Raw genomic sequence first — 25,429 nt, 5'->3', positions numbered from 1 at the left:
CCCTGTTTACCTTCAAATGTCTGCTCCAAATAATGATTATTAAAAATTGTCTCCCATGAAATTAGTTAACATTAATTCCCTAGTTTTGGCAGCAGGAGAAAAGTTAAGCCAAATGTATTTATTTTGCATATTGCCATTGAGTGTTGCATGCATGGCACAAACTGTAGTGTTTCAGGAAGAGTCTGTTCAAACCACTGCACGCAATTCCCCTCTGCTAAACAGCCTTTTATTGTGGGAAAGTAGCACAACAGAGTTGTTGTGATGCCCAAAAATAGCAGTGTGGACATGTAAAAGGTGTACTTTTAACAAGTAGATGATCAGAGATAACATGTTGCTCTAAAGCTCTCACATACAAAGAGGTTCAGGACAACTACCTCAATCATTTGTTTATGTTCCTTTCAACTTCTCATTGAGAAGTCTTGCCCTCTGTGCTTAGCAATCTCTGACCCAGGAGAATATGACAAAGTTGGAGGGGTGTATAGAAGGCTCAAGCACTACCATTCTTCTACAAAGAAGGGAAACCCTATCCAAGTTATGTTCACAGATTCTTTGAAGAGACAGCAATCCATGATTTTAAAGGTTAGAATCATTTGTCAGCAAACCAACACTTATTCATTGTTTAATTAGATTCCCTACAGTGTGGAAACAGGCCCTTCGGCCCAACCAGTCCACAAAGACCCTCCGAAGAGTAACCCACCCAGACCCATTTCCCCTCTGACTAATGCACCTAACACTATGGGCAATTTAGCATGGCCAATTCACCTGGCCTGTGGGAGGAAACTGGAGCCCCCAGAGGGGGCCCATGCAGACACAGGGAGAATGTGCAAACTCCACACAGACAGTCACCCAAGGCTGGAATCAAACCTATGACCCTGGTGCTGTGAGGCAGCAGTGCTAACCACTGAGCCGCTGTGCTCTGCTATATAGCATAACAGTTGCGTTCCTCCGCAACCTTGCACTGTAGAAAACCACGCCATGGAAAACCGCTATAGAAAATCGTGCTGTAGACGATTGCTAATAGAAAATCACTATACCCGTTCAGCAGAAAGTTTGTGTTATCCAAACTATGCCCACAATTTGTCAATTGTGTTATAGTCATTTTGGCTAATGAAATCTGTGTTATAGCAGAGCGACCTGTAAGTCCTACTGACTGCTGAAATGGAGACCTAATACTTCAGCCAACTTTGGGCCCATCAGTAAAAGACCTACTACCAGGACTAAATTAATATTAACATCTCTTTTATTCACTATACCACTATATATGTGGTTTGCTTGACATGGATTTTGACATATAGCTCTCTGGAAGAAGAAATTTAAAGTAGAATAAGGCATTGCAGTGTTCATCATAAAAATGATATTGTGGCGACAACAGTGTAGTTTCAGTGCTATTCACAATAACGTGCGGAGAACACTTCCTTTTAATGCAGATGTTGAAAGAACTGCACTATTGGAGATAACACTGATCACTCAGAAGGCTATTCTTCTAAAAGTATAGATGCTAGCTGAATAAAGAGACATTTTAAATCAATCTAATTTCCTGGTTCTTTTGTGCCAAGTTGCACATAACCAAGCACTCATGTGCTTCTCAATTTTTCTCAAGTTAATCCAGTTATTAAAGATTGTGCAGTTTCCTGTTTTAGCTAGAACAGATGTTTGTGTCAAGTGCAATAGACCTATTGAGAAATTAATTTCCACAATGACTGTCATTTTGGACTGTATTTAGACAAATATAAGAATATATGATAATCGACCAAATTATCGCACGTTATAACTTTTGACATAGAGTTTAACATACTTTATTGAAAACCATTTTGTAAAGACCTCTTAAAATATTACAAGCTTAGCCTCTCTGCTGCCACAAAACCACTTCTAAAAATAATTATCAAGAGACGCATATATCAAGAACAGCACTGCCATGCGATTCTTGAATGTATGTATGCATTTAGCCACATATTAGAGATAAGGCACATTCCACACCAACATACTCCACTGTCACACATTTACTAACACCTCATTTGGATGTGAAACATGAAAAACGTGTAACTGTAATCTGCATAGAAATAATTACTTTTATAGGAATGTAAATGTTTTTGTAAACAAGCTAAGTCAATACCTATGCAGGATCAAGACGATATAGCGACTCATATAAGATTGAATGAATAGCCTTTTCTGTCTAACCTTCTCATTTTCTGTCATGGTTATGGATGAGTTCAAAGTCTAAGAGACATTGATAACATTGGCTTTCATGACTTTGCCTCAATTGTCGCCCAACAGCATAGTTCTTTGGTCTCCAGATTCTGCTTAATTCAGTAAAAAAATTGGAATCTCTGAACACTTTTATTACTACAAATAGTGCAGCATTGATTTTATTTGTAGATGAACAGAAGATGATGGCTTTGTTGTGCAATTTGCAACTTCTGAGTCTCATACTTATCACAAAAGAGATTTATTGCTGATACCTGTGGCCAGTGAAATCAAGATTACGTTCTGTTATATTGTTACAATTCTGCGAAATACGTAAAGAGGCAGTGTTGCAGATAACAAGCAGCTAGCGTTCTATCGCACATACTCCGATATTTATTTTCTGAATTTAGATAGAAAAAGAATTTGGAGTGTCCACAGTATCTGGACTGCTGCAGTTTGTAAGAAAGATAGAGAAGGAACTGCCTTGCTTGGGATATCAGCAAGTCTTGCCTGCATAAGGACCTGCATCAGATCAGAAACAGAATGGCCAGCCGAGAAAGTTGGTAATACAACATGTTTACATTAAGTCAGTGATCTCCACATTGCATTAATGAAAAATAGAAAACAAACATATATGCACCAGAACTCCTTCCTCATAAAATATAACTAGTGTAACTCTATCCTATCCAAATTGTCCTTGATGATTAATGACTGAATACCTGTTCTGAGAGATTCATACAACTATCTTTCACTTATTAATCTGAAGATGTAAATCTAGAAATCGATTCAAACTTACTTGTAAGTCCAACACTTCTGCATCAATTGATGCATTTCATCTGGGCACTCAGGAGGACGGTCCAATCGGCCTCCTTGCTCAATAAAACTAACAACTTCTGGGCCTTTCATTTTCTGCAAAAAAAAAGATTCAGATTTACTGCCTGCAGAAATGACTTAAAAATTGATAACCAGATTAATTTATAACCAGGACTTTTACAGTACATTCTAAATATTTTTCAGCAATGGGTTCCCACCTAACAGCAATCTAGGTTTGTTTACTATATCGCATCAGTGTATGATATTGATCTTTTGCTATAAATTCTGTGTCTTATGATCCTACTCCACTATCTACCTGATGAAGGAGCAGTGCTCCAAAAGCGTTGACAATAGCCTGGTGTTGTGTGATTTTTAACTTTGTCCAACCCAGTCCAACACTGGCATCTCCACATCATAGTGAGGAATTAGAAAGTGTTATATGTGTCAAGGTACTTGGGTGCCCTTGTCAATAAGACACTGAAGCCTAAAATAAAGATGCAGCTAGCTGTTAGGTATGTTAGAATATTATGGAATGTTAGCTTTGATTGCAAGGAGGATTTCTGTTCAGAAGTAGTGAAGTCTTTCCTAAATTGTATAGGAGCTTGGTTAGACTACACAAAATGTAGACCTTGTGCAGTTTTGGTTTCCTTAGTTCAGGAAAGACATTATTGCCAAAGAGAGAGTGCAACAAAAGTTCACCAGACTTGGGCTGGCAGGACAGGCTGATGAAGAGAGCTTGTGTTCTCTAGAGCATCAAAGAGGTGGCCTCATTGAAATCTACAAAATTCTTAAAGGAACAATCAGAGCAGATGTAGGGAGTGTGTTTTCCCTGTTTGGGAACTTAGAGCTGGGGACATAATTTAAAAATAAGAGGATTCCATTTAGGATGGAGATGAGGAGAAATGTTTTTACTCAGAGAGTGATGAACCTTTGGATTCTGTACCCCAGAGAGTTGTAGGAGCTCAGACTTTGAATATTTTAAAAGTAGAGGTTGATAAAATTTTATCAATGTCTTGAAAGTGTATAACGATAGTGTGGGTAAAAGATATTGAAGTGATGGGTCAGCCATGATTGTACTAAATGACAGAGGAGGTGCAACAGTCTTGAATGGCTCACTCGTATTCCTATTCAACTTTTCGCTCTTCGTGAAAATAAAATGGAGGAGGAAGATTGTTACAAGATCACTTGATGCGTAGAAATGGACTTTTCCAGTCCTGAAGGATTTTGAATGGGAAGGATGATACAATGCTTAGGAATGCACTGTGCGTGGGCGGCATGGTGGCACAGTGGTTAGCACTGCTGCCTCACAGCGCCAGCGACCGGGATTCAATTCCCACCTCTAGCGACTCTCTGTGTGGAGTTTGCACATTCTCCCCGTGTCTGCATGGGTTTCCTCTGGGTGCTCCAGTTTCCTCCCACAGTCCAAAAATGTGCAGGTTAGGTGAATTGGCCATGCTAAATTGCCCGTACTGTTAGATGAAGGGGTAAATATAGGGGGGAATGGGTCTGGGTGGGTTGCGGGTCGCTGCGGACTTGTTGGGCCGAAGGGCCTGTTTCCACACTGTAAGTAATCTAAATGCATCAACTTGCCTGGAGATTGTCTTAAGGAGTTAGGGGAAATTTTTCAGTAGTTTTATTTTCTAACATTGGCCTCCATTTCATTTTGCTCTGCCTCCATATGGCTGCTGAAGATGATGTGAGCGATTGAACCCTGTATCTAACGGATTGCACGAGCATTGACTAGTTCGATGATGTTTTCTCAGCTTTATTGTTCTTTGGCTTAAATTTAAAAATCTGATAGTTTCTATAAATAAGGTTATCACCAGACAGACAAATAATACTCATAAATTAATGGAACTGAAAGATATATGGTCAGGGTGAGTGTGGTTGTGGCATGGTGGCAACGGAAAGAAAGCTAAACAAATATTTGCTTTAAAAACAGAAACAAGATAAATTTAACAAAAATTAGTACATAAATAGTTACAGTCACCTGAAAGAGCTTGAAATGATCTGATAATGTGCACAAAGACCTATGCTTTGAGATCTGAATAGATTTTCTTCATCCCAGAATTACATTTAGATAATTACTTTCTAGTCAGTCATTTAGATAAATATAATTGTTTGTGCAAATTGAAAGTTGTTCCATTGGAAAAGAATTCAACTGCATTGAGCATGATCTGAGGTGAAACAAATTTCACTCACAAGACCACACAAACAGGATTTACCTTATATGGTTTTTGTCCATAAGTCAATGCTTCCCACATAGTAATACCAAAGCTCCAGACATCAGCCTTGCTTGAAAATTTTCGGAAATTTATACACTCTGGTGCATACCACTTGACTGGCCATTTCCCAGCAGTTCGAGCCTAGGACGAAGCAGAAGTAAAAAGTCTAATTCAAAAGTTATTTCCCAAGTGATGCCTTTGTGAGACAGTGTGATTTCAGTATTTTGGGAGTTACTGAATTATGTGTGACAGAATAATGCCAGTTTTAATCAAGGTGACATGATACTGAACAAATAGGTGAAATTGGATGTGATATTTATTTACTCGCCCATCTGAACTTCCTTTTGCCCACTTTCCTGCTCAGTAAATGATATTGAGATGATACTTAATTTCCCAATATGTTTCCCTTTCATCCACATGCAAAATATCAGAGATTCTGAAAATTTGTAACAAATGCAAAACAATTCAGATACACTCAGTATGTCCAGCAGATTCTTTGAAGAACATAATTGAGTTAATATGACAAAATTCTGATGAATGGACATCAATCTGAAAAAAAAGGGCTGCATTTTACCCAAATAGTTGAAATGCAGCCTCAGAGTTAGAAGGTGGTTAAGTGGGATCTGGGGCCCTGTAAAGGGTAAACATCTATTCTTGCTCTGCAAGCGAACTTATTCCATATTAAAAACAAGTTGCAAATTGCAAGTTGCATATTAGAAGGTGCAAATTGGCCAGGCTCTCATTTCCTTTACAATCCAGTGATCCCAGTTTGTGTGGATCTATGTTTATGGCACATGAGGACAATTGTTGTATACAATCATGTTTGAATAATAAGTACCATATTAACAAATTAACAAATCATCAGGTTAACATTTAAACAACCACTGTCCAAGGATCTATCCAATCTAAACAACTGAAAAGTTCCAAGACAGGAGCCAAGAGTACTGTTAGAAAAGCTTTTTCATGGTCTTAATGGTCTTTACCTTCAGCAGACTGGACATTGAAGAAGAAACCTCTGTGACATTTGGGCAAACGGATCAGTTTATCCTCAGACAACAGGATACAATAGCCACAGAATTAGCCATTTTATTTTGTAAATATTCATACCTTTGGATTCATAATATTTTCTGAATACACACTGACAAGAATGAAGGGACCTCTGCATTGCACCTAGTGAAGTTTCCAGAACTACATTCCACAAAATAATGTCTAGCTATTCAGCCCCAGACACCCAGTGATTACTTTGACTGGATTATCATGAGGTTTACCTTATAGTAGCTGTCATCAGCACCTATTGCTTTGGACAATCCAAAGTCACTAATCTTGGCATAATGTTGATTGACCAGCAGGACATTTCTGGCAGCAAGATCCCTGTGCACGAAATGATTTTCCTCCAGATACTTCATTCCAATTGACACTTGATGGAGTAATTCGACAACATTGTCTATGTTGACCTTTTCTCTAATGTAAAAATAGAATAGGAAAGGCTTCTTTTTAAATAATCTGCTCGAAGCATTTTCTGCCATTGGCAAGTATCTGAAAGTTACCTTTGATGAAACAATATTTAATTCTCAATTGTATTTTTCAAGTTGGTAAAATATTGAGAATGGACTATATACAAATTCAAATATTCACTGTAAAACCATGAAAAGACATAGACAGTTTGACTTTGATCTAGAACATTTGCAGGACTCACTACAACAGAACTCACACCAGTAATTATTTTAACTTTTCTGGGTTTCTAAGCTACAGACAATGTTAGTATGTGTGTCATCATTATGTAGCAAATGATAGGCCAGGCTAACATTAAAAATTTATATTTTAAAGTGCAACGTTATTACAGGAACAAAGTAAAAACAATATGTAGATGTTGTAATAATTGAAAATCAATAAAGCAGGAATACTAATAAGATATTGGCAGCCCAAAAAAGATTTGATCTAGCTTGAAACTTAAGGGTAGACAAACATGTTGACAGTGTCACAAAGATTAGATGTATTAAACTGATTAAACAAAAGGGCAAACCAGCTATACAGATCATTTGTGGTTTAATTTTCAGTAAACCACTGAAACTGACTCATTTGTAAGTTTTACAACATAATTCGAAAGTTGATTTACTAATCAGTGACAAACATACTTCGAAATTTGACGTTAGACACAAATGCGACTCAAAAAAGGGCCTTTCCAAAATATCTAGTCATTTGCTGATACTGGAGGATATTGGCCAATTCATTCTAGTGTTTCGGCCAAGATTGAGACTGATTATAAATGGCTGCTTTTATTATTTTTGTTTTGAAACCTGCAAAAGCTCCAAGTTTTCAAATAAGATGTATTTAGAGCATGACATTCCTGAAACCAAAGTTCTTCCAATATATTGTATTGGGGCTCACAATGGTCTCTTCTCTGCATCAGGAGGCTAAATCCAGATTGGATCAATAATTTACTTGGACTCTTTGCTATGCTCCTTCTGACTGATGTTTTTATCAGGCAGTGTAGCTAATCTAAATAAACACATGGCAGTATCATGGGGCTCTTGTGGCACAGTAGTAGTATCTCTACTTGAGCCAGAAGGCACAGGTTCAAGTCCATCTATTCCAAAGGTTTATCATGACACATCTGAACAGGTTGACTAAATAAAATCTACAGAGGTATGGAGTACAGCATACAATTCCAGTTGCCCCAATATTGGAAGGATGTTATTATAGGAAGAATATCCCTGAACTGGAAAAAGGTATAAAAAAAGATTTACAAGGATGCTACCAAAACTAGAAGGTTTGAGTTATAGAGAGAGGCTGGATAGGCTGGAACTTTATTCCCTGGAGCACAGGAGGCTGAGGGGTGACCTGATAGATGTTTAGAAAATCATGAGGGGTAGAGATAAGGTGAATAACCAAGTGATTTCCCCCAGCATAGGGGAGACCAAAGCTAAAGGTTTAAGCTGAGAGGGGAAAGAATTAAAAGGGACCTGAGAGGCAACTTTTGTCACACAGAGGGTAGTGCATATTTGGAGCGAGCTGCCAGACGAGGTGGTAAAGGCGGGTACAATTACAATATTTCAAAGACATTTGAACAGATACATGAATAGGAAAAGTTTAGCAGGATATGGGCCAAATGCAGACAAGTGAGACAAGTTCAGTTTTGGAAACCTGGTTGGCATATACGAGTTGATCCGAATGGTCTATTTCCATGCTCTATACTCCATGACTCAATGACTCTCCGTATCTGGAATCAAGTGTCCACAGTATCAACTCAAAGTGACAAGTGTGCACCTCAACAATAAATTTGCCTGGTGATAAAACACTAACTGGGTCCTATATGGACAAGCAGTGGCAGCTTATTCGTGTCTATTAAACTCCAATTGCATTCTTATGGTTTATCATGGAGGAGGCTTTTAACTTTTGCCAGACTTTGAGCTGTCTATTCTTAAGAGTGCAGGATGTATCTCAATGAAGAATCTGTGTACTTAAAGCCAAAAATTTACTGTTAGCTCAAATGCTCACTTTTTGGAAGACAAAAATTTGTTGAGGGGACCTCCTGAAGCCATCTCCATCACCAACATCAGATTTTCTGCTTGACACACTCCAATCATTCGCACAATGTAAGGATTGTCCAGTTTCTGCATAAATTCTGCCTCTTTCATTAATTCTTCCTTTAAAGATTTCTCATTATCATTTTTCAGTACTTTAATAGCGACATCGATCTGTTTCCTGGATAAAAAAATAAAAACAGTAAATAGGAATTGAACAAGCTCAAGAAAAATGCACATGTATAAGATTGGAAATCTTTTATTGTCTTAGTCACTTCTGGTTTCTTTCTTTTAACCAGATTGACAACAACAATTTATCTTTCTAATAAGTTTTATTGTTTTGCTTTCCATTAGTACCACTTTCTTTAATTTTTTTTTCTCCTAATTTACTTTGTATCTACCTTGATCTGCTGTTATGCTGTTTACTAGACAGTCTGTCACCTCTTTCATCATTTAGTTTTCTGCCAATTGTTACATCTACCTTGACGGCCATGACAGATGCTGTGACTGGCGAAATTGTTAAGGTTATTAACTGAATCCTCAAGCTACTTTTCAAGGCTTATATGTGTAACTTATATAGTTAAATTACTTACTTTCTCATCCTATACACTCCTTTCTTCACACAGCCAAAGTTGCCAGATCCTAGCTCCACTTCATCTATTAGTAGGCATTCTCGCTTCAGGTACAATGTCTTATCTTTTAACTCTTCAGGGTCACTGTAGGGGCTTACATATGACTCTGCATCCATAGGAAGAACTCGTCGTCCTGTATCTGGAAAGTTTTTGGAATGATTAAACACTCGAACGGTAATGTGGTTGTACAAAACATGAATATTGCTGGAAAGAAAGGCATGTTGCCTAAAATTTTCAGGTTGTATTCATCAGAGCAAATGCAAGAATGCAAACTTTCAAATGATCAAAATAATTTATATTCAGGAGATAAGGGTGTTGCCTCTTGACAGGTCGACTCTAGCAAAGTGACTGCAATGGAGAGCTATACCTCCTCAAGATCCCTGATAATGCAAAAAATGAAAGGGTTGCACACGTTTCTTTTTCCAGCCTCAGAAATAGGACATGCATAGCTCGCAATTTTCCAAACTTCCATTGGGTTTGGGGGCAAGTTCCACAGAATTGCAAAACCACAAATGTTGTACTTTTCTTCAAGGAGGTAACAATATGTCAGTTAGTCTACCCTCTGTCTTTGGGACAAATACGAGAATCTTTATTAAGGAAGTAGCAGCAGTACATTTAGAAAATCATAGTATGATCAAGACAAGGGCAATATCGTTTTGTGATCAGGAAATAATATTTGATAAATTCATTAGCGTTCTTTGAGGATGCAACAAACACAGTTGATAAAGGAGTACAAGTAGGTGTGATGTATTTAGATTTCTAAAAGGAATTTGATGTGGTGCTGCATAAAAGTTTATTGCAGAAAGTAACAATTCATGGTTTTTAGGTGATATATTAGCATGGTTAGCGGATTGAGTAACTAACAGGAAACAAAAAGTCACAATAAACGGATAATGTTCAGATTAACAAACCATAACAAGGAGAGTGCCACAGCAATCAGGGCTGGGCCTTAACTATTTATGATGCGTTTTATGACTTGGATGATTTATTGCAGCCAAATTTGCTGATGAAACAAAGATTGGTTGGAAAGCAAGTTTTAAGGAGCATACAAAAAAATCTGCAGAGGGACATGGGCAGGTTAAGTGTGTGAACAAAAATGTGACAGATCAAATATAATATGGGAAAATGTGAGTTTGTCCAATTTAGCAGGAAGAAGAGAAAAGCAGAATATGATTTCAATGGAGAGAAACTATCGAAAATTCATGAGACTGATTCCTGGAATGAGTACTATGAAAAAAGGATAAGTAGGTTTGGTTGATACTCATTGGTGTTTAAAAAAATGAGAAATTATCTTCTGATGGACCTAGAAAAGGTAGATTCTAGAAGGATGTTAAGTGTTACGGGAATAAAATTAAGCTCAGTGAATGCCAGTAGACCATAACACCATAAAATAGGCGTAGAATTAGACCATTTAGCTCATTCTGTCTGCTCCACCACTTAATCATGGCTAATATATTTCTCAAACCCATTTCTGCCTTCTACCCATTACCCTTGATTCCCTTATAAATCAAGGACTATCTATGTCTGTCTTAATACACAATGAATTGGCCACCACTCCTACAATGAGTTCTACAGATTCACAACCCACTGGCTGAAGAAATTCCTCTTCATTTCAGTTCAAAAAGGTCATCCCTGCTCTAAGGCTGCACTCTCGGGTCCTAGTCTCCCCACTACTGGAAACAGTTTCTCCATGTCCACTCTATCCAAGCCTTTCAGTATTCTGTAAATTGCCATCAGATCTCCCTTCACCCTTTTAAACTCCATTGAGTACAGACTCAGAGTCCTCAACTGCTCCTCATATGACAAGCCCTTCATCCCCAGGCTCATTCTTGTTAACCTCCTGCAGACCCCCTCCAATGCCAGCACATCCTTCCTTAGATACGTGGTGCAAACCTGCTCATAATATTCCAAATGCAGTCTGACCAGATCCTTACAAAGCCTCAGCAGTACATCTCTGCTCTTTTATTCTAGCCCTCTTGAAGTGAATGCTAATATTGCTTTACCTTCCTAACTGTCAACTGAATCTGCATGTTAACCTTAAGAGAATTCTGAACGAGAACTTCCAAGTCCTTTTGTGCCTCAGATTTCTGAAACTGTTCCATGTTTAGAAATTAGTCTACACCTCGATTCCTCCTACCAAAATGCAAACTCCACACAGATAGTGGCCCAGGGGTGGAATTGAACTCTCGTCATTGGCATTGTGAGACAGCAGTGCTAATCACTGAGCCATCACTAACCAACTAATTGTTAACCGTACTGGGTATCTAAACAACTAAAGATGAAATAATGCAGCAAAGTACTGATATGCTTCATCATTCTTTTTAAAAACATCTTTTATTTTGCCAATTATCTCCCTTTTTTTCTTCTTCTGACTGAACTGGTTCCATCCTCCCCAAGGGATTGCTCACATTTTCCCACATTGTATTCCACCTGCCACTTCTTTGCTCATTCTCCTAGCTTGTCCAAATCCTTCAGCAGTCTCCCCCCTTCCTCAACACTATCGGTCCCTCTACCTTTGTGTCATCTGGCAACTTAGTAACACTGCCCTTTGCCCAGATCATTAATGTATAATGTGAATAGTTGTGGTTCCAACACTGACCCCTGCAGAACTCCACTACTCACTGCCTGCCATCCTGAAAAAGAGCCTGTTATCCCTACTCTCTGCTTCTGCCAGTCAGAAAATCCTCTATCCCTGCCAGTACCTTGCCCTAACACCATGGGCTCTTATCTTATTTAGCAGACTTCTGTGTAGCACCTTGTCAAAGGCCTTCTGGAAATCAAATAGATCATGTCCACTGGCTCCCCTTTGTCTAACATGCTCATTACCTCTTCAAAGAATTTGAACAGTTTTGTCAGGCATGACCTCCCTTGGTGAAGCCACGCTGACTCAGCCAATTTTACCACACACTTACAAGTATTCTGCAATCTTTTCTTAGATTCCATACTGTAGGGAATCTAATCATTACTACTTCTCCAGCTTCATTTTCCAGTGGTCCAATGTCCACTCTTGACCTTCACTTACTTTCTAAATATTTTTACAAAACCTGTTGCAATCTTTAAAATTACTAACTAGCTTACTAACATTAGTTAAGTAGCTTGCTGATACATTTCAACTCAAAGAAATAGTGGTAATTTGGATGAGGTACTAGAAGGCTTGTGGGAACCATAAGCAATCCCTTGGGGAGGATGGAACCAGTTCAGTCAGAAGAAGAAAGAAAGGTAGATAATTGGCAAAATAAAAGATGTTTTTAAAAAGAATGATGAAGCATATCAGTACTTTGCCGCATTATTTCACCACTGTCTGTGTGGAGTTTGCACATTCTCTCTGTGTCTGCGTGGGTTTCCTCCAGGTGCTCTGGTTTCCTCCCATAGTCAAAGATGTGCAGGTTAGGTAAATTGGCCATGCTGAATTGCCCTGTAGTGTCCAGGGATGTGTAGGCTTGGTGGATTATTCAAGAAAAATGCAGGGTTACTGGGATAGGACAGGGAGTAGGATGCTCTCTGGAACATCAGTGTGGACTCAATGGGCTGAATGGTCTGTTTCCACACTGTAGAGATTCCATGATGATTCTCAGTAATCCTGTATAAATGTGCATAGACATGTAAACCATTTTCTTCAAAACACTGAAAACTCTTTTTCTGTGACTTTATCTAATACCAAGGCTGTAAAGCCAGTGCAGAATGTTATAAGTGCCTGAACAAAATGGGCTGTCACAAGGAATGTGTCTGAATTGCCTCAGACATTTAGCAAGGCTTATTGCAATGTTGCGAACAACACCTTACATGTTTTAATAAAGGTGTAGGCGTTAAGGTGTGATTCTCACTTGGCGGTGGCGGGTTGCCAGTTAATGCGGATTATTTGTTGCTAATTATAAGTTTGCAGATGACACCAAAATTGGAGGTGTAGTGGACAGCATAGAAGATTACCTCAGATTACAACAGGATCTTGATCAGATGGGCCAATGGGCTGAGGAGTGGCAGTTGAGTTTAATTTAATGCAAGATGCTGCATTTTGGAAAAGCAAAACTTAGCAGGACTTATACACTGAATGGTAAGATCCTAGGGAGTGTTGCTGAACAAAGAGATCTTTAGTGCAGGTTCATAGCTCCTTGAAAGTGGAGTTGCAGGTAGATATGATAGTGAAGAAGGCCTTTGGTATGCTTTCCTTTATTGATCAGAGCATTGAGTATAGGAGTTGGGAGGTCATCTTGTAGCTGTACAGGACAATGGTTAGGCCACTGTTGGAATATTGCATGCAATTCTGGTCTCCTTCCTATTGGAATGATGTTGTGAAACTTGAAAGGGTTCAGAAAAGATTCACAAGGATGTTCCAGGGTTGGAGGATTTGAGCTAAAGGGAGATGCTGAATAGGCTAAAGCTGTTTTCCCTGGAACATCGAAGACTGAGGGGTGACCACATGGGGGTTTATAAAATCATGAGGGGCATGGATAGGATAAATAGACAAGATTTTTTCTCTGGGGTGGGGAAGTCCAGAACTAGAGGGCATAGGTTTAGGGTGAGAGGGGCAAGATATAAAAGGGACCTAAGGGGCAACGTTTTCACACAGAGGGTGGTAGGTGTATGGAATGAGCTGCCAGAGGAAGTGGTGGAGGCTGGTACAATTGCAACATTTAAAAGGTATCTTAATGGGTATATAAATAGGAAGGGTTTGGAGGGATATGGGCCAAGTGCTGGCAACGAGATTAGGTTGGGATATCTGGTTGGCATGGACGAGTTGGACCGAAGGGTCTGTTTCTGTGCTGTATGTTGCTATGACTCTATGAACTGCAGATTTCATGTCATTAATATGCAGCTTTCTAGCTTATCATTCACCATGAGTAATCTAGATGACAGGAGTGCTTGATAAGGGAATCAGAATGGGTACCTGGTGACTATAATTAGCTGCTGGATGTGATGAGCTTCTATGTTGGTCACCATGCAACAGCATCTCAGGACATGCTCAAATGGCACTAGCTACCCACAGCCCACTTCCACAGACACTGGCATCCAACACATGCCAACTTCGAAGAACCCATATAGCACATCTCTGATCCACTTACATTTTGCTTCTGTACTTCAATGCTGCCCCTCAGGGTGCAAAGGAAACTATCATTATAATGCTGCAGCAAGGATACTGCGTACTCAGGGGTATACACCCAGCTCATGGAGCAGATCACATTGTACCTCCGAGCTTTTCTCTCGCTTTCATAGCGCACACTCACTCTGAGCCTGCCTGGGTACTTCTAGCATCCCTGCCTTACCTTGCCTTTTTGTATCTTACTCCTCAGCCAGAGATACCAGGTTCACAGTACTGCTGTACTACTATGCCACATAGTACAGATACAAACCCAGAAGCATGACATGGTTATCAGCAGTCGTCAATCAGATCAGAGACATAGACTTATACAGCATGGAAACAGACCCTTTGATCCACTTGTCCGTTCTGACCAGATATTCTAAATTGACCAAGTTTCATTTACCAGCATTTGGCCCATATCCCTCTAATCATTTCCTATTCAGGCACCCATGCTGATGCCTTTTAACGTTGCAATTGTACCCGCTTCCACCTCTTCCTCTGGCTCGTTCTATACTCGACCAACCTCTGTGTGAAAAGGTTGCACCTCATGCCCTTTTAACTCTTTCTCCTCTCACCATAAGCCTATGCCCTCTAGATTTGCTCTTCCTTACACTGGGAAAAAGATCTTGGCTATTAACTCTATTCATCCTGCTCATGGTTTTATAAACCTCGATAGATCACCCCTCAGCCTCCGATGCTCCAAAGAAAAGATCTCAACCTGTTCATCCTTTCCCTATTGCTCAAACTCTCCAATCCCAGCAGCACCCTTGTGAATCTTTTCTGAACTCTTTCAAGTTTAACAACATCTTTCCGATAGCAAGGAGACCAGAACTGAATGCAGTATTCTGAAAGTGACCTCACCAATGTCCTATAGAGCTGTAACATGACATCCCATCTCCTGAACAGAATGCACTGATCAATGAAGGCAAGCAAATGCACTGAGCCCTCAATCGGGGGTCCTGGGACATTAAGTTGGGCAGCCTCTGACATGAGTCCAGGGGCTTGGACAGGTAAGTTAGCCACTTGAGGTGTCAGGATCCTCTCCTCATAAAGGATGAGCAGCCAAATGTCAGGTAGCCCACCACCGTGGTCAGTTAAGTAAGTGGGCAACAAGTTGGCAAATGGAGCACAATGTGAAAAAATGTGAAAATGTTCATTTTGGAACAGAGAACAAAATATAGTATTATTTAAACAGAGAAAAACTTCAGAAAGCTGAAGCACAAAGAGACTTGGAGGTACTTGTGCACAAAACACAGAAGGCGAGCACACAGGAAGGCTAATGGAATGCTGGCCCTAATTTCAAAGGGTTTGGAGTATAAAAGTGAAGTCTTACTGCATCTGTGCTGGTGAGACCACATCTACAGTGCTGACAGCAGTTTTCATAGAATCCTGGCAGTATGGAATCAGACCATTCAGCCCATCAAGTCTACCAACCCTCCAAGGAGCATCTCACCTAGACCTACGCTGCTACTCTTTCCCTATAGCATTGCATTTCACATGACTAATCCACCAAGCCTGCACATCCCTGGTCACATTGGGCAATTTAGCATGGTCAATCCACCTAACCAGCACATCTTTGAACTGTGGAAGGAAGCCAGGCATCCAGAGGAAGCACACACAGGCACAGGGAGAATGTGCAAACTCCACTCAGACAGTCACCTGAGGCTGTGAGGCAGTAGTGCTAGCCACCGAGCCAATGTGTCACCCTATTGGTCCCCTTAATTTGGGAAAGGTATAATTTCTTAGGATGCCATTTAGAAAAGGTTCACAAGGATGATCTCTGGTATGGAGGTATTTTCTAGTGAGCAAATGCCACATGTTGACTGTATTCATTAGAATTTAAGGGAATGGATGCTGATCGCATTGAGACATACAGGATTCTTAAGGGACTTGACAGGGTAAATGCTGAGAGAGTGGTTCTCCTCATGGGAGAGTTTAGGACCAGAAGGCATTGTCTCAGAATTGAAGAGCACCAACTTAACACTGAGACAAGGAAGAATTTCTTCTCTCAGAGGGTTTTAAGTCTTTGCAACTCTTTGTCACAGATAGTTATCAGGGCAGAGTATTTGGATATATTTAACGGTGAAATTGATAGATTGCTGGTCAGTAGAGCAATAAAGGGAATGGGGAAAAGACAGTAAAGTGGATAGGAGGAACCATGATCAGCCATGATCCTATTGAGAGGTGGAAGAGGGTCACGGGGCCAAATAGCCTACTAGTGTTCTATTTCTTATAGTCTTAAGGTCTGTATTGACTCTTTGGTCTATTGTGGCCTGTTTTCATTTCTGAAATGAGATAGAGGCTGGTATCAAGATATTAGGAAGTGCGTAATACAGTGGTTTCTGCAGTAGCAGGTGGGGAGGTATCCTCAGAAAGTGCAAAAGTAGTGCTGGGGCTATGAAGGGTTAGTGATGTTGGGGGCTGGGGTCGGTGAAAGCGAGTGAGGGGTGATGTTGCAAATAGTAGTGAGAGTGATGTAGCATGAGCCTTGGTGGGAGGTTCTTGCAGTAACAGAGACAGAATGAACGTGATGTATCAGAGAGGAGGTAATGGTGTTTACACTAGAGGAGTGGAGAGGGTTATTGATCTCCTTACAATGCTGTGCATTCCTCCAGAGAGCTAAGATGGCACTGACCCTGGCAACAACCTTAGCCCAGGCTGGCATGATCTCATGATGTGACCTCCTCCACTGGTCTGGGGGGAGCAGGGTCTCCCACCTCTGTATCATCCCATCCACTAAGACCTTCAGCTCCCTGGCTACAAAGTGAGGCACCATAGAGATGTACAGCACAGAAACAGACCCTTCGGTCCAACTCGTCCATGCTGACCAGATATCCTAACCTAATCTAGTCCATTTTGCCAGCACTTGGCTCGTATCCCTCTAATCCCTTCCTATTCATATACCCATCCAGATGCCAATTCTCCTTTCTCTGCCATGTCTGGGACAAATTGCAGCAAATGTGCAGGACAGCTCCAAACTAGCAGTACTTTTCCAGGTGTACAACAACCTGGTGAAGATAAAGGTGGCAGCAGAGACGCTGGTCAATTCCGGCATATTCCAGCCATGTTCCAGCAATGGTAGGTGGTAGAATGGGGCTAGAATCAGATGTGAATGGTGCCATAGGGGAAGGATTGGTAGTTAATGAGGCCATTCTGAGAAAAGGTCACTGGACCTGAAATGTTAACTTTGATTTCTCTTCACAGATACTGCCAGACTGCTGAGCTTTTCCAGTAACTTCTGTTTTTGTTTCAGTTAATGAGGCTAGTTTGCTATGATTCTGGTGTCAGAACCCTCTAGGACCTGTGGAGATAAAACCCTCCAGGAAACTCAGTAAAACTGACACTTTGCCAAAACCCATAAGACTGACTCCTAAAGCTGCATTCTCTAATTATTACTTTACAAAATGTGACCACAAAGAACACCAGCAGTCAAAGATCTGCCATTTATCTTCATAATCTTTATTACAACCAACTTAATACAGAGCTACTCTGAACTCACCTCCAATTGGTTCTGGCGTGTATCCATCTGGGTTACAAGCAAGGCTGATTGCACTTTGTCGCTGAAAATGAAGGACAGATATTATCAAGTTTAAGCAAAGTCATCAACCTTACTTATGAAGGGCTAGATGATCTCCTGTGGCCTTATTCACAGTTAGTTTGTGGTCTCAAGTACAGCTGTGAGGCTATGGCTGTCTTATCCATTATCATCCTATTCTTTACTTAGGAATGAAGTACTGCGATAGCTGGAAAATTGAACATGAGGCTGAAAATAAATAATACTCTAAATCTATTAAATTTGTGATAATTTAGATGGTGTATGTTCATTCAAGGCAAATAACTCTTAATTAATGCCAAGCAATGTTACTCCAAATGAGGATTCATTTTTACAAATCTAGACTTTATTCCCTTCAGATTTTGATTACTGTGGAAAGTTTACATTTTTTGTAAAATTCCCTTTTAATCCAGTATTTTGCCTTCGCCTTTAATTTTATTTTCTGTCCTGACTATATATAGCAAAGAATGTTGTAACTGGCAATTCCTGGTCCAATCTCCACACTGTGCTTAACAACGATTTGAAATGATTGGTGAAGGAGGTACTCAGGCGCTTGCCTTTCTTACACAGGTCCAACATGTCAGGGGACACTTGGCAAAAAATGCTTTCCAAATATTGCAAATTCCAATGTAGAATCCCGTTAAAAAAAAACTCTATTGGCAAGGGCAAAATGTAACCCATTCAGGACTGGAGCAGTAAGTCAAACTGAGAAAAACCTATTTACTTCAGTCATTACCAGAAACTAACAGGAATAAACATAAGGTCATCACCAATATAATGAAGGAAAAGTTGCTTGTCACAGATTTCTCCACCTGGAACAATGGTTGAAATAAGATGCATAATAGTATTTATGAAAAGATGTTGATAATTATTGAAATTTTTTTTTCAAAATTAGGAATTGCCATTAAATGAGGATTGTTTTCAAAAAGTCAACAATGCGATGATTCATTGGTTCTGTCAAGTTGTATGATCTCAAAGCACAAAGGTTGAACATTTTACTACTATATTGAACTTATACTTACATTAGGAGGAAGTGAAGGCGGTCTCACTGGTTCTGTAAGGTATAAATGAGTTAAAATCAATAAAGCTGACATCTTTTATGAGATTTTTCTGTTGTATGTTTCCTCAAACTTGCCTTTGCAAAGTTGTCATACTAGAAAATCCAATTAGCCAAAGTTCTTTTTTCTTCCTTTTCTCCTCCTCCCTTCCTCTCGAAAGCTGACAACTCCTCAATAGTCTTTAATTCTATTAGATCCTTCAAATCTTCAGTCGAGTGAGTGTTGTTCACAACTGATCCATACACAGCAAAAGTTAATTAAATTCATAGGGCTATTGGCAAGTCATCAGGAACTCATACCACTTCTCTTCATTTTAAATCTTTTATGAACTAATATGGAAACTTCATTACATATCATCCCCTGCATCTTTCCAACATAATGCAAAAGTTAATGTACTTCATATAGCTACTGTAAATGCGTACCATGGATTGACATTACCTGACTTCCAGGTAATAACTGCGGGTGTTTATATCTTAGAGAAGCAAGTTATTTCATAACAAAGTAGTCTCAGTCCTACTTGAGAGGAGATAATTCAAAGAAAATATGTCTAGTTAAGGAAGTTCAGAACTGAGTTGACTCTCTGTCAGAACATTGACAATGTAACACATAAGACGAGGCATATCTGCTTGTTTAAATGAACAGGCTGGCCGATTTATTAGAAATCCGATATTTCTCTGCACTAAGGGGAGCAATGTCCAACATAAAATCTGTACTCCAAAAAAAAAGGCATGCAAAATCTGAGCCTGTGTGATGGGCTTTTCAGTGACTTGATTTTGCAACTTTTGTGCATTGTGATATGCTTTTACACGTCAGACCCACCGATGACAAAAAAGGAAAAGAATTTGGTGACAAATGAGCAGAAGGTAATGGAATAATGCAACCTCTAGATTTCTAACAGTTTATCACAGATTGCTGGAATGTGGTTTCCTCTTCACAAACCCAGCTTCAGTGTTTTTTTCTGGGGGATGATAAGGATTGACTTTAGGGCAGATTTCCTCATTGAAGGCAAAGGAAAGACATAAATCTGATGGCATGCCATGCATTTTCTCAGACCACATCAATAATAAGGTTGCTAGGTGTATGTAAGTAGCCTTGTTAATTGCTTCATTCTGTCTGGAGTGCTTCCAGGAATTAGGCGAAAGTGAAGTTGCCATAGTCCTACTGGTTGCTCTCTCAATAAAGAGAGGTGACTGGTGGTGGCTTAACATGAGGATCACCATACCTCAGGTAAGGGAGAGATTGAGAGGGCAGGCTCTTGATGATAATATGAGCCAGAGTGGGAACTGAACCAATATTCTAGCATCACTCTGCATCACAAACCAGCTGTCCAGCCAACTGAACTAACCAACTTAGCCTCAAATGAATGTTCTGATGAAACTCTAGAGAATGGTTCTCACTGCCAGTGTTACCATTTGGTGTGGAAAATAGCTGAACAGTCAACAACGATGCAGCAAGGTTTAAATTGCTCAGCAGCCTGAAGAGATAGGCTTCCTCACTGTATTTTCTAATGCACAGAGCCAATATTTTCCAGCAATTACGTACAGAGGATCCACTGTCTTTCCACTTTTCAAATTCTGATGTGGAGGTGCTCCCTCTTGTGGAGGGAGATTTTGTTCGGGTGAGCATGTGGGCCGCTGGAAAGGATGTTGAGGACAGTTTGTGTCAACTCAACTGCGCCACATACAGTTATCCAACATTGGAAAATGTTTACTGGCCTTGCCAGATCAGAAAAGGTTACAGTTACACTTTCAAAGAATACACTGCATTGTACCATCTGACTACATTTTTCAGTATTGGTAAGAAAATCCAGCCTTGTAGGTCAGTGTGACAGCCACATGACATCCATGCTTCATGAACTCTTTACAATATTTGTTCATTTTAAAAATTGTATGGCCAATTTGTACTCTAACATTACTGTTGATCATTACTTTATTTTTCTAACAGAAGTAAAAGTGACGACTTCTATGACAGATGGTCAATCTATCTTGCCACAACACTATCCAGGCAGCAAAGTCAAAAACTACCGCCAGCAGTGGTTCTTCTGTAATGGATAAACAATGGGAATATGGCATGTTATACATTGCTATCCTCAGAATTCATCCACCACTTCTCACATAAACTACTGTTGTTATAAACAATCAAAGAACAAACAGGACCTTATGATTTCAATATCCTAATTAAATGCAAAAGAAGCCAGTAAAGATCAACAACTTTAATATTTTACAACTTGTGTACAATAATTAGCCTTAACACAAGAGATATTTGTACAGGTCTCCATTCCTCAAATATGAAAATCTTTCAAATAGTCTGTGGTTATATAATCTGCAAGGGCAACAGACCATTCTCCTCCATATGCATTAGGAGTATTATCCTCTCCTTCCATCACATATGCTTTCTTCCTCTCATCATTGAAATTCTGGAATTGAGATAGATCATCCTACCGTCAGGCCAATTTTGTATCCAATTGGCAAGGTCTCCCTGAATCTCAAGTGATCTAACTTTACTAACCAGTCTACCAAGTGGAACCTTGACAAAGGCTTCACTAAAGTCCATGTAGACACTGTCTACCATTCAGCCCTCATTTATCTTCTTGGTTACCTCCTCAAAAAACTCAGCCAAGTTTGTGAGACATGATTCCCCACATACAAAGCGATTCCTAATCAGTCCTTGCATTTCCAAATGCATGTAATTCCTATCTCTCAGAATCCCCTCCAATGTCTTTCCCACCACCGACATCAGATTCACCCATCTATGTTCTCAGGCTACTCCTTACAGCCTTTCTTAAATAAAGTCACAACATTAGCCACTCTCCAGTCCTCTGCCACCTCACCCATGGCTCTAGATGATACAAATATCTCTCCTTGGGGGCACGCAATTTCTTCCTTAACTTACTATAGTGTCCTGCGTTACTTGATCAGGTGATTTATCCACCTAAATGTTTTTTTCAAGACCTCCTGCATGTCAGTTCCAGTTCAGACAAGTTAACTCAGCACAGAACAAGACCTTTCTTTTTCTCTGCAGTTGAGAACAAAATCAGTTATTGCATTTATTTTTAATACATCTGCACCCCTGGTATCTTGTTTATTTAATTAGTGAAGGTGAACTGAAGTTGCTTCGTCAGCATATGAATACCATGTTTTGACTTACCAGCAGGTTGGCTTGGATTATTGCAAGCTTCACGTAATACGTGTATCACCCCATCAGACTTGAGCTTTAAGTATTCCACCAGCTTTAAAACAAAAATACATAGCTTGGTGGTATTGAACAAGTATGTACAACTAAATCAATTTTTCAATTGATTGAAAACCTCAGCTCCAAGTTTAGCCACTTTGTGACAAATTTAGTTTGATGCTTCTTGACAATCAATTATAACGGGTCATGGTAGCAATGTAAAAGCTTAACACAGAAAGAAGCAGGCTGTTTTCACTCGTCAAGAGGACAAGAACTGAGGAACTGTAGAAATAACGTGAAAAATTCAACAGTAAAACCAGGGTAAGGAGAAACTCTTATATGTGAAGATCTAAAGCCACAGATTTTGTCTTTTTGAAGAACTCTAAAATAGTTTTAAGGCCATGAATACTACTTCTGTATTTTAAGTAATGTAAATCTCATATTTTTAACATGTTTCCTCTGACTACATAAACCTAATATTCACTTTAAAGGAAAACCTTCCATGAAAATGACAGTAAATACAGGGAATGGTTTCACCAAGTTTAAGTTTGTGGATGTGTAGTGGGTAGTGTACTGCCTCTTAACCAGAAGCTCCAGGTTCAAGTCACTCTCCATGATATGATGGACCAGGCCCTTCTTGCCCCCCAATGTCCCCTTCCACCCTCCTGCCTGGTCACAGTAGCCCAGAAGACAGAAAGAGAGAGAGAGAGAGAGAGAGAGACAGAGACAGAGACAGAGAGAGAATAACAAAGCACTGATGAAGAGGCCCCTCCACTAGTCCTGACACTGGAGTCACCAGCTTAGATACTGATACTAGGAGCAAATATGGGTTTTGGCTCAACACATCACCAAGCATGAAAGGCTCCAGTCAACGCATGGGCAAAGGTAATTTGCCAGCTCACCAGGAAGCCTAATACTGAGGAGTTCTGCTGTTGTGAACTCACATAAGGAACTTAATGGGGGCGACATTCAGGAGATGGGCATACAAGGTGCTGCTCTGTCAAACAGCATCCTGTGACTGTCAAGGCATGTCGGGAAGTCTGTTGCCAGGTTGGCAGAGGGCATTATGCCCTTCCTGCAGCCTCTACTCTATTGTGCTGCTGATTCAGAGATGTTGCCACGGTTGCTGCCATATGTGTTGAAGCTTTTGTGAGCACAGGACAATTACTTCTCTACCTCATTAATGTAGCAACACTCTCTGGCAAGTCCACAAGCTCACCACAACTCCACCAAAAACCCTCCAGACACATTGCAACAGCAGAATTTTCTGAAAATCATTTTATCTGCAACTTGGGTGCCTGTAACTTTAAGTCATATCAGTGCCAGGGCCCATCTAGCAATAGGATGTCTGTTGTTTGCAGAGTAATCTGTGACTGTATTGTCTGGTCTTGTGTAGTCTAGCAATGCATTTACCACTTGGATAGTATGGCATCCGGATAATGTTAACTTAAAACTTCCTGGTGCGTAAGGCAGGCAAAGGCCAGTAACACAGGAAACTTCACTAACACAGTGTCATGCAAGGGATTTCCACGCCCAATGAGTTCAGAGTAATTATTGTATACCTGCCAAAGAGTATCAAACTTTGATCCATCAGGAATGGCAAACTTTCCAGATTTGTCTAAGTCTACAATGTAATGGTAGGCTGATTTTCCATATAACACAGAAAGAGCATATCCTCCAGCCTCTTTGCGCTGTCTCACCCTAGAACATAAGAATAAAATCTTAGAAATTAATTAAACAGTTATTTTAAAATGTTTAATATCATTTAGGAAAGGTGGAGATAAACTGTTTGCCATTGACAAGAAAGTAAGACTGAAGGTTTCAAAGTTAAAGGGCCTGAATCATATTTTACCTTCCGAATTACATCATCATTCACACAAACTACAGATCTGGAGTGAAGTGAGGTGCCAGACCTATCTGGAACATTGGATTTTCCCAAGAGTAAGTGACTGCACACATGTTTTGTTTTACATTACCTCATTCAAGAAACAACAATATTTTGTAAGTGGAGGAATTTGAATCCCTGAATGTTCAACTCATCTGTGACCTCAGGTTGCAAATAATTGTGTCTCACCCTGTTTCCTGGCAGTAATGATGAGGCCTTAGTATTGCACCAGTCCTTAAATTCCCCTTGTCTTCAACACAGACTTACATATCCAACCGATAGTTTGGACGTGGAGCTATTTACTTTAATATCCTGCGCTTTTATTTTATCATTAATACCTTCTGAAAATCTACAGAGGCATTTCCCATCCATTTATTTTACTGATGAACTTCATTAATACCTGAAGTTCTCCGCTCAATTTGTCAGATTTGGATTTTCTTTTACAAATTCTTATTGGCTTTCCATTACTGGCCTTTATTTGTCTAAACGAATATTAATTTTATCTCATTTTACACCTTCTAGCAATGATGGAAGGCTAGTTTTTTTTATTTATTCATTTTGTGGGATGTAGGTGTCATGGCTGGCCAGCACTTATTGCCTGTCCCTAGTTGCCCTTGAGAGGGTGGTGGTGAGCTGCTTTCTTGAATAGTTGCAGTCCACCTGCTGTGGGTTGATCCAAAGGGAGGGACTTCCAGGATTTTGACCCAGCAACAGTGAAGGAACGACGATATATTTCCAAGTCAGGATGGCTTGGAGAGGAACTTGAAGGTGGTGGCGTTTCCATACATCTGCTGCCCTCGTCCTTCTAGGTGAAAGTGGTCATGGGTTTGGAAAGTGTTGTATGAGGAACTTGGTAAATTCCTCAGTGCATCTTGTCAATATTAACACACTGCTGCTACTGAACATCAGTGGTGGAGGGAGTGAACATGACAAAGGAGGAGTGCTCCAAAAGCTTGTGATTTCAAATAAGCCTGTTGGACTATAGCCTGATGTCATGTGACTTCTGACTTTGCTCTTGCAGCCACTGTGTTCATGTGGTGAGTCCAGTTGAACTTCTGGTCAATGGTAACCCCCAGGGTGTTGATAAATGGGGGATTCAGTGATGGCAACACCATTGAATGTCAAGGGTCTTTTATTGGTAATGGTTGTAGCCTGGCATTCATTGGTATGAATGTTTCTTGCCACTTGTCAGCCCAAGCCTGAATATTGCCCAGATCTTGGTGCATTTGGACATTGACTGTGTCAGTGTCTGAGGAATTGCAAATGGTGCTCAACATTGTGCAATCATCGGTGAACTTCCCCACTTC

General features: G+C 40.0%; 1 protein-coding gene across 1 annotated transcript in view; it reads right to left on the bottom strand.

Annotated features, from left to right (window-relative positions):
• zap70 (zeta chain of T cell receptor associated protein kinase 70) overlaps nucleotides 1-25,429 on the bottom strand; it is a 98,527-nt gene that overhangs the window by 4,177 nt on the left and 68,921 nt on the right. The window contains exons 4-12 of the mRNA XM_072593584.1: nucleotides 23,800-23,938; nucleotides 22,214-22,295; nucleotides 19,031-19,062; nucleotides 17,955-18,015; nucleotides 9,340-9,517; nucleotides 8,721-8,927; nucleotides 6,491-6,683; nucleotides 5,223-5,363; nucleotides 2,981-3,093 (exon numbers count right to left, since the gene is read on the bottom strand). Of these exons, the coding sequence (XP_072449685.1) occupies nucleotides 2,981-3,093; nucleotides 5,223-5,363; nucleotides 6,491-6,683; nucleotides 8,721-8,927; nucleotides 9,340-9,517; nucleotides 17,955-18,015; nucleotides 19,031-19,062; nucleotides 22,214-22,295; nucleotides 23,800-23,938 (1,146 nt within the window). The remainder of the gene's footprint in view (nucleotides 1-2,980; nucleotides 3,094-5,222; nucleotides 5,364-6,490; nucleotides 6,684-8,720; nucleotides 8,928-9,339; nucleotides 9,518-17,954; nucleotides 18,016-19,030; nucleotides 19,063-22,213; nucleotides 22,296-23,799; nucleotides 23,939-25,429) is intronic.

The sequence above is a fragment of the Chiloscyllium punctatum genome, chromosome 24 (genome assembly GCF_047496795.1).
Source record: "Chiloscyllium punctatum isolate Juve2018m chromosome 24, sChiPun1.3, whole genome shotgun sequence".
Classification (NCBI taxonomy): Eukaryota; Metazoa; Chordata; class Chondrichthyes; order Orectolobiformes; family Hemiscylliidae; genus Chiloscyllium; species Chiloscyllium punctatum.
Note: the sequence above shows the minus strand (reverse complement) of the source record. Positions and strands in the feature narration are given on the sequence as shown.